Genomic DNA, 18,392 nt, shown 5'->3' with positions numbered 1-18,392 from the left:
TTTGATGGAAAATGCCATGAAGTAAATGTGAAGGGCAATTTATAAAGGACAGTCATGACTGGAGTTTCATGATTAGAGTCGACCAGATTACAATTAGTAATTGACCTCGGATCGCCTTATTTAAGCGACGTGTGGAGAACAGGTTGGTGATCGTGTGTGTTTTGTGTGTTTTATGTTCTGTTTACAGTTCGGCACATAATAAGAGTGAGACCTTTTCATTCTGCCACCCTGCTTTTATTCCCAGTGTGACAGGTCCTTATCAGACCAGCATGTATGGAAGGCTTATTAGGAAATATAAGAAAAGGTATATTGTTTGTAAATTAGTAAAAAAAAAAAAAAAGCACCATCTACAGTCTTGTTGTGGAGCCAAATTTAAAAAAAATTATTCAAGGATGATTAAGGTCTCCAGCTACTCAAAGTTTTATTTTTAAAATCAATTTTAATTTGACTCCAATATGTTGTTTTCCCTACTTTCAGTCTTTATGCAACACTAAACTAACCATAGCCCAGCTTAAATAGTGCTGAACTATGACCTTTCAAGTAAAAAACGCTCATTTGAGCTCTTTGACCATTGTTGATGACTTGAAAGTGACATGACCTTTGGAGAATGTAACACTGGGTGATTGTGTGTGTTTCTGTTTCCAGTTTCCCGATGCTGAGAATGGTGAGTGGTTTGGCTATTTGACACAAGAAGGGAAAGTAGCACTGGATTTTAAAGGCGGTCCCTTTAAAGGTAAGAACATAGTTAAGATGTAGCAACAGCAGGAAATTCTGAAATGAGGGAAAAAAATGATAGGATATTGATAACTCTCTATTGTCATTGCGCAGTCATACATAGTACAATAGTACAATGAAATTGGATAACTGTCCCACGTTGGCACTGCGTACAACATGACACGACACAACACAGTAACTTAACTTAGTAATAAAATGAAGAATAAGTGTGTGTGTATTGCACACTGTTATTATTGCACATTCAATATTATTGCCCCTTGTTATAAATATAAATATTATTATTGGTATTGTTGTTACCCCCCAAAAAAGGCCAGGGAGGTAACCAATCAGGTCAGCTGTTTGCACTGATTAGGGCTGTTGCCCTGTTGTAAAAGCTGTCCTTGAGTATGTTTGTCTGGGACCTCAGCAGCCTGAACCTCCTGCCAGACGGCAGCAGCTTAAACACCCGGTGTCCTGGGTGTGTACCGTCCCGTAGGATGCTGCGTGCCCTCTTGAGACAGCGAGTGCTGTACAGGTCCTTCAGGGAGGGAAGAGGAAGTCCAATGATTTTTGGGGCCATTTAAAAGACCCACTGAGGTGTCTTTTTGTATGCCGTGGTGCAGCTGGAGAACCACACACAGATGTAGTATGTCAGCACACTTTCAATGGAGCAGCGGTAGAAGACGGTCAGTAGCTCCTTCTTCAGGTCCATTTTTCTGAGGATTCTTAGAAAGTGGAGACGCTGTTGGGCCTTCTTTAAGACCGCAGAGGTGTTAGAGCTCCATTGGAGGTCTGTGTCTATGTGCACACCCCGGAACTTGAAACTGGAGACCCTTTCCACGCACTCCCCGTTGATGCTGACAGGCTGCAGCTCAGACTTCCTCCTTCTGAAATCGACTACCAGTTCTTTTGTCTTGGTAGTATTGAGGTCCAGGTTGTAGTCTACACACCACTCTGACAGCCTCTGAACCTCAGCTCTGTATACCGTCTCGTCTCCTCCAGAGATGAACCCCAACACGGTGGTATCAGCTGGGTGGGTACTAACACAGTCATGTGTGTACAGAGTATACAGTAGGGGACTCAGTACACAGCCTTGTGGAGAGCCGGTGTTAAGGCTGAGGGCTGAGGAAAGATGAGGCCCCACTCTAACTCTCTGTACACGGTCTGAGAGGAAGAGTATTGTAGAGTAGCTTGAAAAAATTGGCTTTGTATGTTTTAGTTATCTGCACAACACTCCTTGATCTGCACTAAAATTTCAGTGATGATGTTCAGTGGTGGGTATTGTAGGCCCCAGGTTGAAAAAAATGAGGGAGAATGCATGAAGTGAAAGAGATATTTCTGTGAATGTTTAATAATTTGACAGGGGTGTAATGATGGCGCTCGGCAGGTCTCTTAATTCTGACCGTCTATGGATTAGAATTAGAATTAGAATTAGAATTCAACTTTATTGTCATTGCACATACACAGGTACAGGGCAACGAAATGCAGTTTGCATCCATCCAGAAAGTGCTTTAGCCGTGATATAGGTATATTACAATATATATTAGCAATAATAGAGATGTGTAAGTATATTACAGAAATGGGTCTATTATGGTATGTTATAATGAGGAGCTCTTGAACTTGAGAAGATTTTGTAGGAAAGCAGAGCGTCACTGGAGATCTTCCAGACTAGAAGTATTTCTCCAGGCTTGGAAGGACTCATTATCTTCTCTTCAATCAGCAATGTCGACAGCGAAAGCAAATTATTTCTCAAATCTCATCATGAGTCATAAACATAACTCAAAACTCTTATTCAACACAGTGTCGCAACTTACAGAGAGTAAGTCAACTCTCTGCTGTTCTAATTTGATAGCCCATGACTTTCTTACGTTTTTCAGAGACAGGGCTGAAACACTTAGGAATCAGATTACTCCCTCCTCAAGCTGTTCATTAGACTACTCGGCTGCTTTGCCTGCTGGTGCTGATAAACTGTTCTCTGACTTCAAGGTTATTTCTCTGTCTGGATTAACTAAGGTTGTAAAAGCAGCTCGATGTACAACCTGTTCTTTGGATCCTCTACCAGCCTGGGCTATAAAGGAACTGTGGTCAGCATTAGGACCCTACATTCTGTTTCTTTTAAATACTTCATTGACGACTGGAGTCTTCCCTGAATGTTTTAAATCAGCTGTGGTAGTGCCGATCTTGAAAAAGCCTGGACTGGATGTTGACATGGTCGCAAACTATAGACCCATCTCACATCTGTCTTTTTTATCTAAAGTCTTTGAAAAAGTGGTTTTTAAGCAGCTCACTGAGCATTTGTCAACAAGCAATCTGTTTGAACCATTTCAGTCTGCTTTTAGACCAAATCACTCCACAGAAACCGCTTTAGTAAAAGTGGTAAATGATCTGCTGGTAAATGCAGACAACGATCGCACTTCAGTTTTATTACTGCTGGATCTAAGTGCTGTGTTTGACACTGTGGATCACTGTATTTTATTGGATAGGCGTGAACATTTTATTGGAGTTACAGGAAATGTTTTATCGTGGCTGAGATCTTACCTGTCTGGGAGGTCTCAGACTGTTAGTTTTAAAAATGATCTCTCCGAGACCTGTGCAGTGAGGCATGGGGTCCCTCAGGGCTCTGTACTTGGACCATTGCTGTTTTCTCTGTATCTGCTGCCTCTTGGTGTTCTTTTACGTTCTTTTAATGTAACTTTTCATTGTTACGCTGATGACCTGCTGCTTTATGTTCCTCTAACCATTGGAAATTGTGCTGAAGTTTCTAAACTAGAATCTTGTCTATCTGCAATTAAGGGCTGGTTATCGGATAATTTCTTGCTCCTAAATACTGATAAAACAGAGTTGATGGTCATTGGGCCACACAAATTTCAGCACTTGTCCCAAAATTTCATCTTGAGAATTGAAGACAGTGTCATAAATTGCAGGGCCAAGGTAAAAAACTTGGGCGTGTGGTTCGACATGGTGCTCTCTTTCGAGTCTCATGTAAAAGAGATAACAAAGACCGCCTTTTATCATTTGAGGAACATAGCCAGAATCAGACAAGTTTTGTCAAACGACACTGCAGAGGTTCTTATCCATGCATTTGTGTCTTCACGTATTGATTATTGTAACACTCTTCTTTCTGGGCTACTAAAGAAAAGTTTTAGAGGTTTACAGATGGTGCAAAATGCAGCTGCTCGTATTTTAACAAGGACTGGGAAATTTGAGCACATTAGCCCTGTACTGCACTCTCTGCATTGGCTACCTTGTCAGGCTCGAGCAGATTTTAAGGTCCTGCTGCTCACCTACAAGGCTTTAAATGGATTGGCACCTACATACCTCTCCGACCTTTTACACCTTTATGTTCCATCCCGTGCTCTCCGATCTCAGGACTCTGGCCTTCTAAAAGTTCCCAGAGCCAGAAAAAAGACAATTGGAGAGCGTGCTTTTTCTTTTCGTGCTCCGTTTCTGTGGAACAACCTCCCTCAAGATATTCGGCAGGCATGCTCTGTGGAGGTTTTTAAAACTAAGCTGAAGACACATTTGTTCACCCTATCTTACATGTCTTAATTCTATTGCTTTTAGTTTTTAAATTTTTACTGTTTTTAACTTGTATTGTGTCTTTTACCTGTATTGCTATGTATCGTTTTTATTTTGCTTGTCTTTTTGGTTTTAAATAGTTGTACAGCACTTTGTTTGAAAGCGCTTTATAAATAAAGTTATTATTATTATTATTATTACACAGTGTGAAGTATGTTATGAATATTCTATAACTATAAGTATGTACAGGCTGTAGTGAGTACAAGCTATGTACAGGCTATGAACAGGATATAAATATGAAATAAAAACTATACAGAAATCTGAGATATACAGTTATACAGAATGTGAACTATACAAGTTATAAACAGTTGTAGGATTAAAAATTATCATATGTACAGAATGATTATCTACACAGAACTATACAGTAGTGGTAAAGTGCTAGTGGTTGTGGGTGTGTGTATGTTCAGTCCATGAGTTTAACGTGGGTCAGATGTCAGGAGGCAGAGTTCAGGAGCCTGACAGCTGTGGGGAAGAAGCTGTTCCGGTACCTGGTGGTCTTAGTCCGGAGGCTCCTGTAGCGCCTCCCAGAGGGCAGGAGGGTGAAGAGTCCATGTGATGGGTGACTGGGGTCTTTGATGATTTTCCCAGCCCTTTTCAGACACCGCTTCCTGTAGATGTCCTTTATGGCAGGAAGTGGTGCTCCGGCGATGCGCTGGGCAGTTTTCACGACCCTCTGCAACGCCTTCCGGTCCGAGGCGGAGCAGTTCCCCTACCAGACTGTTATACAGTTGGTCAGGATGCTCTCGATGGTGCAGCGATAGAAGTTCACCAGGATGTCTTAGGACAGGTGGTTCTTCCTCAGAGTCCTCAAGAAGAAGAGGCGCTGGTGAGCCTTCTTGACCAGCTTGGAGCAGTTGGTCGTCCAGATGAGATCCTCGGAGATGTGGACTCCCAGGAACTTGAAGCTGCTCACACGCTCCACAGCCGTCCCCTTAATGTGGATGGGTGGATGTGGGTCAGCATTCCTCCTGTAGTCCACGATGAGCTCCTTAGTCTTCTCAGTGTTAAGCAGCAGGTTGTTTGTGTCGCACCACTCAGCCAGACGATCCACCTCCTCCCTGTAGGCTGTCTCATCCTTGTCACTGATGAGGCCAATCACCGTGGTGTCATCTGCAAACTTAATGATGGTGTTGGAACCATCAGCAGGTCTGCAGTCGTGGGTGAAGAGGGAGTAGAGGAAAGGGCTCATCACACTGCCTTGTGGTACACCGGTGTTCATTGTGATTGTTGATGAGCAGCGGTTATCCAGTCGGACATGTTGGGGGCGGTTGGTCAGGAAGTCCAGTAACCATTTGCAGATGAGGGAACTGATGCCCAGGTCTGTCAGTTTCCTGATGAGTTGTGAGGGGTGGATTGTATTGAATGCTGAACTGAAGTCTATAAACAGCATTCTGGCGTAGGTGTTGTTGTTGTCCAGGTGTGAGAGGACAGAGTGCAGTGCGATGGAGACTGCATCCTCTGTGCTCCTGTTCTGGCGGTATGCAAATTGGTGGGGGTCCAGGGTGGGGGGGAGACAGGATTTCAAGTGTGCTAAGACTAGCTGCTCTAAGCACTTAGTGATGATGGGGGTGAGTGCTACTGGGCGGTAGTCATTGAGGCTAGATGGGTTGGAGTTTTTGGGTATCGGGACGATGGAGGTGGATTTGAAGCAGGCCGGTACCACAGCGTGGGCCAAGGACAGATTGAATATGTCTGTCAGGACTCCTGCAAGCTCCCCAGAACATGCTCTGAGAACACGCCCGGGGATACTATCAGGACCTGCAGCCTTGTGGACATTGATCCTGCTCAGCACCGCTCCTACATCGGTGGGGGAGAGAGTCAGAGGTTGGTGGTCTGGCGTCATGTCTGTTGTGGTTGTGGTTGTGAGGTTCCCTCGCTCAAAACGAGCATAAAAGTTGTTGAGCTCGTTGAGGAAGGAGACATCAGAGGATGCGGGGGAGGGTTTGGTGGTCCTGTAGTCTGTAATGGTCTGGAGTCCTTGCCACATGCGTCGGGGGTTGGAGTTGGAGAAGTGTTCTTCTACCTTCTTTTTGTAATGGTGTTTGGCTTTTTTGATGCCCTTCTTTAGATTAGCCCTGGCTGTACTGTAGGCGTGTGCATCTCCTGACCTAAAGGCGGTGTTGCGGGCCTTCAGGAGGAGACGAACATCCCGGTTCATCCAAGGCTTCTGGTTGGGGTACATGGTGATCCGTTTCTGGGTGGTGACACTGTCTGTGGTTTCGGAGATGTAATCCAGTACAGATGAGGTGTACTGGTCCAGGTCTGTGTGGGTGAACATATTCCAGTCTGTGTTTTTAAATCTGTCCTGGAGCACTGCGTCTGTCCCCTCTGGCCACACTTTAATTGTCCTCACAGCAGGTTTCACACGTTGGATGAGTGGTGAATACCTAGGTGTAAGGAACAGGGAGAGATGATCCGATTGTCCAATGTGGGGGAGGGGTGTTGCTTTGTAGGCTCCAGCCAGGTTGGAATAAACATGGTCTAAAGTCTTGTCTCCTCTGGTGTGGCAGGAGACATGTTGGTGGAATCTGGGGAGGACTGTCTTTAAGTTTGTGTGGTTGAAGTCGCGAGCAACAATAAAAGCAGCCTCGGGGTGTTTATTCTGGTGTTTGTTAATGGCTGCAGAAAGTTCTTTCATGGCCAACCTAGCATTAGCGTCGGGGGGATATATACTGCAGTGAGTATAATCGAAGTGAGCTCTCTGGGGAGATAATAAGGTCTGCATTTGACCATTAAAAACTCCGCATTAGGTGAGCAGTGACTGTCAGTAGTAGTGGAGTAAGTATGGGTAAGCTGGCAGACAATAACGGTTGTCGATGGAAGCCAAATTAATTTTTATCAGCATCTGCTTGCAGCCATTACGGCATGGCATGACAAAGACAAGGGAAAAACTGAATGCTGTCCCTTGTAGTTATGGGATCCACTGTTTCTGCTATGGTTTGAGGAGCATTTCTACAATACTTTGGTTCCAAGGCAGCACGGTGGCATAGTGGTTCGCACTGTTGCCTCACAGCAAGAAGGTCTTGAGTTTAATTCCACTTGGTCCCTAAGGACCCCAAAGCACTTTACACATTCAGTCATCCACCCATTCACACACTGGTAATGGCAAGCTACATTGTAGCCACAGCTGCCCTGGGGCGCACTGACAGAGGCGAGGCTGCCGGACACTGGCGCCACCGGGCCCTCTGACCACCACCAGTAGGCAACAGGTGAAGTGTCTTGCCCAAGGACACAACGACCGAGACTGTCGGAGCCGGGGCTCAAACCAGCAACCTTCCGATTACAAGACGAACTGCCAACTCTTGAGGCACGATCGCCCCCGCTAAGACAGCTCAACCCATGCAAAGCTGAATTGGATAAGCAGAAGAGAATGGCTGGTAGAGGAAAGGATCACTATAAATGAACATGAGGTTGTTCTGAATCATCACCTTGATGCTGTGGTTCTCACATTGCTCACTGTGAAAGCCATTGCATACAAATTGCATTATTTTTTATACTTATCAAACCATTCTGTCATTAGACTTCCACCCAGCTGAATGCTTTGAGAGATACTGGACTGAGATGTTTGGCAGCACTCTCCACATATCATCAGATGAAATACCTTTTGAAATATTAGTACTAATTCCTCCAACAGAATTCTAGAAACTTGGAAAGTTAATGCCAAGCAGCACTGAAGCTGGTCTAGTAACACATGGCAGCACATGGAAGCCAAACCAAACAAGTTTTTTTTCTTTTAATTTTTCATCCATCCATCAGCATGAAAGAGCTTTTTCTTGTGCGTTTTAGCAGCATCAATTGTTTTAAAACCCCAACAATCATTTTATTGTTAAATAATTTTATGTTTTAACATAACAGTAAAGTAGCTGTTTCTTCTGTTCAGGGTTCTTCCACGTGCCTCGTTGCCTGTACATGTGTGAGCGCATTCTGGATGACCTGCTGGAAAACAAGGACTGAAGATTCTGACATGAATGCTCTGATAAAGGGATTGAACTTGTGCATTACTTCGAATCACGAATAATCAAATTATAAAGCAAAATTGTCTGATTCTTTGTGCATTCATCCTGGTTTCAGTTAAAATCTTACCTTTGTACGGGTTTCTAACATACCCAATGCTAGGAGTGGAATAATCAAAGAATTAATCAAATTAACCTTGAGATATACATTTCCAATCAATCAATCAATATTTCATTGAAGAACTTCAGCTTTAATTCAATGTTCGAAAGTAAATTCATGGTTCATTTGAACCACCCGCACATGCCCAGGTGATGTGTAATGGTTCAAATCATTAGTGGTTCCTTCCCATCATTCTGGTACGAGTTCATTTTGCTTTCTTCCGTCCAACAATGTTTTTTAGTAGCTGTACAGCAGCTATAACCAGTGATGTCACAGTCACAGCAGTGCAGCAACAATACATCACAGGCTCAAGGGGCGTCAATAACTTTGCGCTTATTTGCATCAGGAACATTTCAGCTGAAGAATTTTCATGACTGATTTTCATGACTGATCATGAAGATAATTTTTCACCACAGATGAAGTTTGCAAAAATGTGGTTAAGATTTGTATTTAACTCCCCTGTGCAAAACCCACGCTTGGTATTAACACTTCATAATTTACAGAATTTCCCACTAAGCACTCCACAGATGTACAACAGCTGGTAGTACATCCATCCATCCAATTTTCTTCCACTCATCCAATGGTAAATGGACTGATTCTTATATAGCGCTTTTCTACTCTCCCGGAGTACTCAAAGCGCTCTATACAACATGCCACATTCATTCACCCACTCATACAAGCACTTCTAAACTCAAGTGCAACTAATAAGCATTCACACTCCGATGAACGCATCGGAGGGCAATTTGGGGTTAGTATCTTGCCCAAGGATATTTGGCATGCAGACTGGAGGAGCCAGGAATCAAACCACCAACCTTCCAATCTGCTCTACCACCTGAGACACAGCCACCCCCCAGCTGTCACAAGGCAAGAGGCAGGGTCAGCCTAGGACAGGTCACTAATCTATCATAGAGCTAAGACATATAGACAGATATGCTCTTATGCTCATATTTTTACAGGAAATATGGATTTTAACCTGGAATCTTCAGGCCTTTTAAAATGCTATTTTACTACTGTTCTATGTGATCTATACACTTTCATGTCAGGGAATAAATTGTATACTGAAATAATAAAGCTGCTGATGCAGATGCTTTCACTGAGCTAAGTTATAATTATTATTACTACTTTTTGAAATGGAAACTTCAGATATGACAAATGATGATAGATGATGAGCCAATGTTCCTGGAAATAAGATATGTTTCTAACTAACGAATAAATATTAGAATCTGTAACCTTTGTCTGTCTATCTGTTAGCAGTCTAGCATCCACTGTTCATTTTCAGATTTTGTGTGAAGGTAGATGCCAACAACAGGTGAGGCTGGTTTGATTCAGGTGAAGTTCAACCAAACGTGAAAATCTGTAAATCTGTTGTTCTTCATAATTTTTATGGATTGTCTTCCAACACCAACAATATACTAGGCTTTGGGGCACATGAGTACCTAGGTTGGCATTTAACCTTGACTTTTATCATTAATGCCCAAGGTCAAAGTTGAACTTAAAAAAAATGTAACGAAACAGGTCAACTAGGAAAAGCGTTAGTTTCCATTAGATCATCTCCAAACTTTAAGGCAAGATGTTAATCAATGGGGGACACAAGCAATTTCTCTTTTGAGCTCTTTAAAACACTTTTTTTTTTTTTTATCGTTATATGACTTCTTGATAACACAAAAACATTAATATAGTTCAGTAGATTTCCATATTAACAACACTGGCTGACATCAGCAGAAACAGCTGAATATTTTACTCGTAAAGATCCAATGTTGATTTCGGTGTTTCTTTCTTTTTCTTTTTTTAAGCAGTGAAGTTCAAGCTTGATCTGGTTATCCTGCATCATAACTTTTATGTTCTATGTTGCTGGAGCACCCTGTGTTCCTCCCCTCTTTACATTTCCTTGTCTATTTTTTCCCACTACTTGTGTCAGTGTATTTATAAATTTATCATGGGGTGATATGGTTTACCAAAATGTACACTGCAAAATGAATTAACACCAATCCCAAAACCCACTGACAACATTGGGTGTCGTGTTTATAGGAGACAGAGCACACCTCCACCATGTATCATGTTCAGAAATGTGCATCTTTCATGACAGGTTATCTAAATATCAAACACACTCAATATAAGACAAAATATATAAAGAAAAAGGCGTATCACAAAACTGAACCGGAAGTGGTTAAGCGGAAGTTGGTTCAAAAGGGACAGTTCAAAAGCCACAAAGGCTAACAATATTTAACGCGTCTTGTGTCGCGTGAAAAATAAATAATAGTAAATAGTAAGAATAATGAACCCTGCTAAAACACGACAGAAGACCACATTATTCAACCTAATGTCAGAGTCTGCGATTAAAACAAACAAACACAATCAACACAAACTTAAAAACGGCTTGCTACGTTGAACACAACCTCGTAACAAACCGGAAATAATGTGACAGAACGGCTGAAATGATGGAAACGAGATTCCAACTTATTACATCTACTAATGAAAGGCACCACGACGAAAAATATGCAGTCAAAACATTTTTAATGGCAATTAAACGAGAGTATTAGGAGGTTAATAGCAGCGATTACACATTTGGACCAAGGCTAGCCTTCAACCGCTGAGGCTACGATGGTGTTTGGACGTTACCAGTAACTTATAGCTGTTGTGTAAACGGAGCTCACACCAATAATTATGTATCTAATTTAATGTCATTTTTCGTTGCGGCAGCTGGGAGAATTACATTCCAGCGTTCGTCTTTTCACCAGAGGACAGATGGATACGATTTACAGGTACTGTCGTTTGATGGTTCAGTGCCTCCCAGCCCCTCTATTGATGATTTGTTCTTTTAAACATAACGGGAGTCATGACAACACTAATGATGGGTCCGAATAAGAAATCATAGCCTGGCTCAGTTTGCTCTTAGATGGGATTAGATACTAAATAAATTAATACTAAGCATAAATACAAATTCTAATCATTATTATTAATTGCAGTGAGCTAATCTTACAAAATATGAGATCGATCTCTCGCATTCATATAGTCGTTCCAACATTAAAGTTTTAAAGTTCCCATTAACTTGTTTGAAACAGTATTTAAATATTTGTATCTTTGTGTACTGCACACCTTGTCAGTTGTAATCTACCCTTGATGGTAACCGCGAATAAGTACCCTGTACTAACATGCAGTTTCATGTACCAAGTCACGTTTTTGCAGGAAACTATAAAATAAATACATTGTTAGACCGCAAGTATCCTGTAATTACGTGTAACACTTGTACAAGAAACATTAATATATTAACATACAATTAAATTAAGTAATTTTAAGTACTGGGTAATTTCCTGGTAAATTTCCGGAAAAATAAACAGTATTTCCCCGTCTTACATCTCATGTACCCTGTACTTTCCTGCAAATTGCAGGTAGGTACAGGGTACTTGCAGCTTAGTCACCCCATAACACGCCCCGCCCCCCCAGAAAGTACAGGGTACTTACAGTGTACTTGTTTCATTGTTTCCTGCAAAAACCTGACTTGTTGCCTGCAAATGACACCTAAGTACTGGGTACTTGTGCATTATTCACGGGCCATGTTATAAAATGTTACCCCTTGATTATTAAAAGAAATCGTAGTATATCAGCTCTTCCCAGTTATTAGGAGTAAAGCAAAAATTAAGAATTTTGGGGAAAACAGTAGAAATAGTATGATAATTAAATTGAATTGAATTGAATTGAATAATGACGTATAATGTACCTCATTTTATTTTTCCAATAGAAAAAATGACAGTATCAGATACTCTGTTGTCTCTAACAGCTGGTGCAATAACTTCTTTCTAAAGGAGTGGGGATGAATTTTTTCCTAAATGCATGTGACACCTATGTATGCTCCTGAGTCCCTGCTTAAAGCATTCCATCCACTCTGAGTAACAGGAGCGAGTAATACAAGCTAATATTAGCTTAGATATGCAGGCAACTATCACAAATTCAACAAAAGAAATCAGATAAGTGGATTCTCTGCCACTCTGGTAAAGGTTTAGATCTGTACTGTTTGGAGGTGTTACAGTTGGGCATAATAAAGTCATAACTGTATAAAATTCATATATTTATATTTGTTTTAAGTCCTGTTCTTCCTTCTTTTCTCTCAGTGGCCAAGGTGTCTTCTACCAGGCAATGCCTGCAATCGGACCTGATGGAAAGAACATCATGAAACTGATTCCTGTCCAAATGGTGAACAGACAGTTTTTCCAACCACAGACAAGTAGGACTAGAAGGGACCCAATTTCCCAGGAGGCTGTTACCATAAATATCACCTCAGCACCTGTGAACATGGCCACAGATACAGCTTTGAGTTCTTCTGTCTCTCAGCAAATAATCAGGAAGCAGGTTTCAGTTATGAATGTCTTGTACAACCATGTACATTCAGTCAACAACCCTTCGCTGCAGCAGCAGACTGTTAATTTAACGGCTGAAGTTCCTTCGGTGACAACTTTTAAAGAAAAATCTGGAATGCCAGTAAAACTTTTTAATCCGCTCCCAGTTACTGTGAAATCTCCAGCACTCCCGAGAGGACAGTATCTTCAGATTCCCCCCAATGCACAAGTCCAGACCGTTCCAGCATGCAGACTCCCTGCAGCTATCCAGAAACAGATTTTTACTTCTTCTGCCAGCTCCTTTTCGGGGTCAGCCTTACCCAGTGTAGTCTATGTTTCTCCTGTCACCACTATGAATCAAGGTGGGACTCTGCCAACAGACACCACTGCACACTCAGTCCGAATGTTTTCCAATGCATCAACATTGACTTCATGTGGATTCCAACCAAAGGAAGCAACACAACAGTTAAAACTGATTCCAAAGGTTTCACAAAGGCCCGACAGCCCCACACGCTGGGTGATAGAAGAAGTGGATGGTTCATCAGGTCCAAATATAAAACCTCTGAACTGTCCGTCTGTAACTTCAGAGATTCTTCAAGCAATCGCGCAGAGAGAAAATTCTTCCAAACAGTTCAGCACCTTCAGAAAAACAGCCTCTCAGCTAGGTCAGGACAATGGTGCACAAGGGCAAGAAAATGCTTTGGTCATGTGCAATGGCAAGGTGTTCTTTGTAGCTAAAAGGTGCGCTCTGCTATCTAAGACCACAACAACAACTAAAGGGTCTGAACTCAGCAAAAGCATTCTTCCACAATCTTCTTCTTTACAACAGTTTCTTCAGTCAGCTGTAACTCAGACAAGTCAAGATGTTAGAACGCAAAGGGAGTCAGATGAGGTGATTGATCTATGTGACGATGATGAGTCACCTCAACAAGCAGTTAACATGCCAGCGGTCTCTCATCTGGATGAAGACAATGTCATATTTGTATCCTATGTTCCACCCAAGTCAGAGTCCTGCTCGCCACGCTGCACAACTTCAAACATGGCTTTGAGAGGAGCAGAAGCCGTCCAGGACACGTCAGATAGAAATGACAGGTGTGTTTGTGATTCAGACGTGCTGCACAGCACCTCTGCCCAGCAGCTGGAAGATGTAGAGGCTGATGCAAAAACAGAAAGTCCAGCAGTGGCCAGCAGCAGCTTTCAAACAGAGAGCAACAGTCAGATAACTAAGGTAAGGCTACTTCTGCTCCCTCTGGGACTTGTTAGTGTTTTAATAAAAATGCTTTTAAGGTGTGATTGTAGACTAGATAATATAACATTTCAAGTAGGTCTGCAGTTAATAATTACAGATCTGTGGTTTGGTCTATGTTTTTCTGAAGGATAATGCAAGTTTATGTATTGGTAATAGTTTTTTGATTGTTTTCTTTGTCCTTCTCCAGTTGTTTTTCTACCCAACATTCTGGTACAAGTTTATTTTGATTTCATCTGCCAATTTTTTTTCTAAAACTGGGCAGGCTCTTTTCAGATGTTTTCTAAATATAATTCTGGACTTTCTCTTCTTAGAAGTAACCAGTGGCACCTTGGTGTAAACCGTCTGAAGACCTTGTAGACCTTGACAATGGCATCCCAATCTCTTTGAACATGTACATGTGTTAATATAACACTTTTCTAGTCTTACTGATCACTTAAGGTGCTTTAGACCAGCCGTCCCCAACCCCCGGGCCGGTCCATGAGTCGTTTGGTACCGGGCCGCAAGAGTTGATGCTCGGGTGTGAAATTTATGGTTTTCAGGGTTTTTATCGTTTTTTGTTTTTTTTTATCGTTTTTATCATTAACTCGGTTTCCCTGGGTCTTTTCCCGTGTGTTATGAATAAATTTTCTTTTTTGGTAACGGTACTGGTTTTATTTTGTTGCATTTATCCGCGACACCTTAAGGGCCAGTCCGTGAAAATATTGTCGGAGATAAAACGGTCCATGGCGCAAAAAAGGTTGGGGACCGCTGCTTTAGACTACAAGCCACATTTTTAACCATGCATTACATGCATTGCTTTCTTTTTTACACTTCAAGCGCTTTATCTACCCCACATTCATGGATAGCTTAGAATCAACAGTTAACCTGACATGCATGTCTGTGGACTGTGGGAGGAAGTCAGAGTATCCACAGGAAATCTGTGCAGACATGGAGAGAACATGCAAATAGCACACAAAGGCTCCAGCATAAACCAGGAACTTCAGGTCATCTCTTTCTGTGAGGTGACATTGCTAGCCAACACAGTGGTGCATGTTGTGAGTGGGTTTTTCTCAGCCATGGAAAGAATTCATTTTAGTTGTCTTCTGTAGTCTTTTAGACCTTTGGTGTTGCTAGTGCATTACTTCTTTTAAGAATGTACCATATGTTGATTTGACCACTCAAGTTTTTGCCATCTCTTTGATAATGATGGCCTCCTTTACTTGCATTGACCTCTCTTTGGACCGCCTAGTAAAAGTTCCCTTAAACAGCTACTAAATGAATCATTTGCTTAATGTGTGATAATCGTATTTTTATTTTACATTTCTCTATTTGCAGGGCTCTACAAATCCTGAGTCAGTGGCACCAAAGCCTCGCAAAGTGTCTGACCACCTGCTGAGGCAGATATTCGGGATAACAGCTGAACTTAAACTTTGCCTTCAGAGGGTTGATGAACCATCAGTTGAGTCTGTCCCTGCAAATTCGCTGCACATAGAATCCATTAAGTCAGTGGAGGATAATGAGGAACCAGTGGTAGATGTTTTTCGATATGAAGGTAGCGGTTCACAAGAAACCAATATAAACAGTGGTCATACTGATATCCTGAAAGTAAAAGTACAAACTGGAAAGGAATTACTAGCATCACCTGACACAGGTGTTGGAGCTCTCAGATGTTCACATGTCAAACTGGACCAGAAACCACCTCGTTTTGCTTGGAAACAGAAGTTCTTTTCAGGTCAAAGGTCGCACAACAGAGCATCATGTGACTGTGAGAGTAAGCCAGAGACAGATTGTTTGGAACCAGTCGGTGAGGATGTCCCTAACATAAATGAAGGCAGTATCCCACAATCACAGTATGTAGATGCCCATCTTCGGACTCAGACTTGGTTGGATCTCAGCAGAAACACAAGGAGAATAGGACGGACCAGGAAACGCACTGTGTGTCCATGTTGCATGCCCACTACTCTGGATCATGCAGTCAAGTCCAGGGCTAGGCTAGAGGAGCTAGACAAGTGGGACTTTACAGCAGAGCAGGTGAATAAAAAAGGGGGAAGAGCAAAGGTTCCTCGAAAAGATGGAATGATGAACTGTGGAAAAGTCAAAAACAAGCAGAACTGTGTCACTCATGAGGGCTATAGTAACATTTTGTCAACAACGTCCACAGACCGTGATGAACTACAAAGAAAGGAACGGATCAAAAGACTCAAATATTACCTGACAGAGAAAGAGGCAGCGTTGCAACTAATGAAGAGAAAAGTGAGCTGATAGAAAATGTCCAGTATTTTTAGCACACATGTGTTCTTATAAAGTTAATTGATTAATGGACTCAAAAATGGCACCTCCTCATGCACATTCACTTTCTGAGACTTGAGTAGTTTTCCTGGTTCAGAGTGAGTTTATGTTTCATATAGCACACTGCACATATATATCAATGCTGGGTTTTTACTTGTCCCATAGACTATAATGTGATTTTCAGGTTAGTATTTACAAACCTTCAGAAAAAAAAATATTAATTTGCTTTTAACAGTTTTCATTTGTATCATATTTGCTACATTTGGCATTTTTTTGCTTTTTTGAGGGGCAGAGGATCACACTTATGTGGAAATTCCAAAACCTCACAAAAATGTATGTATATCCTCCTGAGAACCAGCCTATTAATTTATGCCCTCTTTAATGGACATTTGTTTTTGCTCTATATCTTTTGACTTATTTGAGCTAACCTAAGGAGTCCTGTTGTACTCAATAAGGGACATCCTGACCTTTCCATTGATATCACACCTGTTTGGATGGCTCTTTTAGCCAATGTCCTGGCATCAAAGATGCAGGACATTGCAAAAAAGATACTTGTTTCCTCAGTTCTCAGGAGGCGTTACAGGGTTACTGGAATTAAGTCTTACTTGAAAGTTGCTTAACTGGCAGGTGCTAGGGCCACTAAGGTGGAAGTCTTCCATCTTGGTGGCCTAAGGATCTCCTCTTTCTGTTGACTTCATCAGGCAGTTTCCTCCGGCTCCCACTGGAGTGATTCACAGACAAAAATGAAGCCGTATGAAGAAGAACTAATATTTCCAAATCTGAAGCTATGGTGTTCTGCTGGATGAGTTGTTACTCTAAGTCACAGGTGTCGAACTCCAGGCCTTGATGGCCGGTGTCCTGCAGGTTTTAGATGTGTCCTTGAGCCATCACAGCTGATTTAAATGGCTAAATGACCTCCTCAACATGTCTTGAACTTCTCCAGAAGCCTGGTAATGAACTACTCATTTAATTCAGGTGTGTTGACCCAGGGTGTTATCTAAAACCTGCAGGACACCAGCGCTCAAGGCCTGAATTTCTACACCCCTGCCGTAAGTGGTATCAAGTATCTCAGGGAAACAGACACCAGGATAAAAGAGAGATGCTAGATGTCAGAGTCGAAGCCAGGCTGCTTCACTCTGGTCATGTGGTCATCTGCACGCTGAATGGTAAATGGACTGGTTCTTATATAGCACACTCAAACAACTTGTCTCATTCACCCATTCACACCCTTGCTTACCCACTGAGCTAAAGTGGCACCCAGTTTATGTCTTTTCCACCACACTTACAGCTTACATGTTTCTTACTGGTCAGTTTTCTTGGGGTTTTTTTTTCTGACAACCATTAAACTGAAAACAAACTCTGTTTCCAACCTAAAATGTAGGTGAAGTAAAGGTGTTGTTTGAAAAAGTGGTTATGCAACACGATGGGAAACTTTTGCTGTCATTAGTTAAACATTTTAAATGAATATTTATTTTCTTTAAAAGACTGATTCAATATTTGAATCGTTGTCTTTCTGCTATTTATAGTTACACAAAGGTTTTAATTGATTACTGTATTATTTAATTTACATTTTTAAACTGAATCACAATATTTTTGTAAACAGGGTTATATGTTTTATAGTAAAGTTTGCTATGGTTTACCTTGTGCTGTGTAGAACAATACAATAGCATGTATCTGCTCAGTGATGCACTTTTTTTGTAAACCTTAACTCTTCACTTTTGAATAATAGATTAAATCACTCTATTCCAGTTCAGCTTGTAGAAGCTATAAGCTGCATCCTATACATTATTTATAATGTTTTCATTTGTTTTCCAAACACAGCCTAACATGTACTGAATCATGACAGACAGTGTAAGCTGTGTCATTGCAAAGTGGACATTTACAAATGGTATGAAACATAGTTGTTCTGAATTGGACGCAGTGAAGCAGACACCTCTCATTTCTGTTGGAAACATGTGACCTTCAGTTTTAGGTTTCTTCATGTTTTTGATTAAAAGATGTATTCATGATTTATTTAATTCCATTTCCACTAAATGAACATTTATTTAAAACTTGCTTTTTTGCTGTTTTCTTGTCTGTTATCTGTAACATACATTAATTACAATACAGTTGTGTTTGGATTACAGAGTGTGTAC

At 41.5% G+C, this 18,392-nt stretch overlaps 2 protein-coding genes across 6 annotated transcripts in view; both read left to right on the top strand.

Annotated features, from left to right (window-relative positions):
* Nucleotides 1-9,042, top strand: part of renbp (renin binding protein) — a 29,100-nt gene extending 20,058 nt beyond the window's left edge. For all 5 annotated transcript variants that reach the window (XM_019350012.2, XM_003454241.5, XM_025901713.1 and 2 more), the window contains 2 exons: nucleotides 646-733; nucleotides 8,174-9,042. In XM_019350012.2, the coding sequence (XP_019205557.1) occupies nucleotides 646-733; nucleotides 8,174-8,247 (162 nt within the window). In that variant the 3' untranslated portion in view covers nucleotides 8,248-9,042. The remainder of the gene's footprint in view (nucleotides 1-645; nucleotides 734-8,173) is intronic.
* A 1,017-nt stretch (nucleotides 9,043-10,059) lies between these two features.
* lrif1 (ligand dependent nuclear receptor interacting factor 1) lies at nucleotides 10,060-17,614 on the top strand. Its single transcript, XM_005458788.4, has 3 exons — nucleotides 10,060-11,168; nucleotides 12,516-13,968; nucleotides 15,304-17,614. Exons 1-3 carry the CDS (start codon nucleotides 11,152-11,154, stop codon nucleotides 16,228-16,230), a joined length of 2,397 nt encoding a protein of 798 aa, XP_005458845.1. The 5' UTR covers nucleotides 10,060-11,151; the 3' UTR covers nucleotides 16,231-17,614.
* Nucleotides 17,615-18,392: the final 778 nt, after the last annotated feature.

The sequence above is a fragment of the Oreochromis niloticus genome, linkage group LG20, assembly GCF_001858045.2.
Source record: "Oreochromis niloticus isolate F11D_XX linkage group LG20, O_niloticus_UMD_NMBU, whole genome shotgun sequence".
In the NCBI taxonomy this organism is placed as follows: Eukaryota; Metazoa; Chordata; class Actinopteri; order Cichliformes; family Cichlidae; genus Oreochromis; species Oreochromis niloticus.
This window is presented reverse-complemented; position numbering and strand designations above follow the sequence as displayed.

What these genes read in the sequence shown, in the direction of transcription:
- lrif1 (XM_005458788.4), top strand. An exon ending in GCAACAGTCAGATAACTAAG is followed by an intron (nt 13,969 to 15,303) that starts GTAAGGCTACTT and finishes CTCTATTTGCAG; the next exon opens with GGCTCTACAAATCCTGAGTC.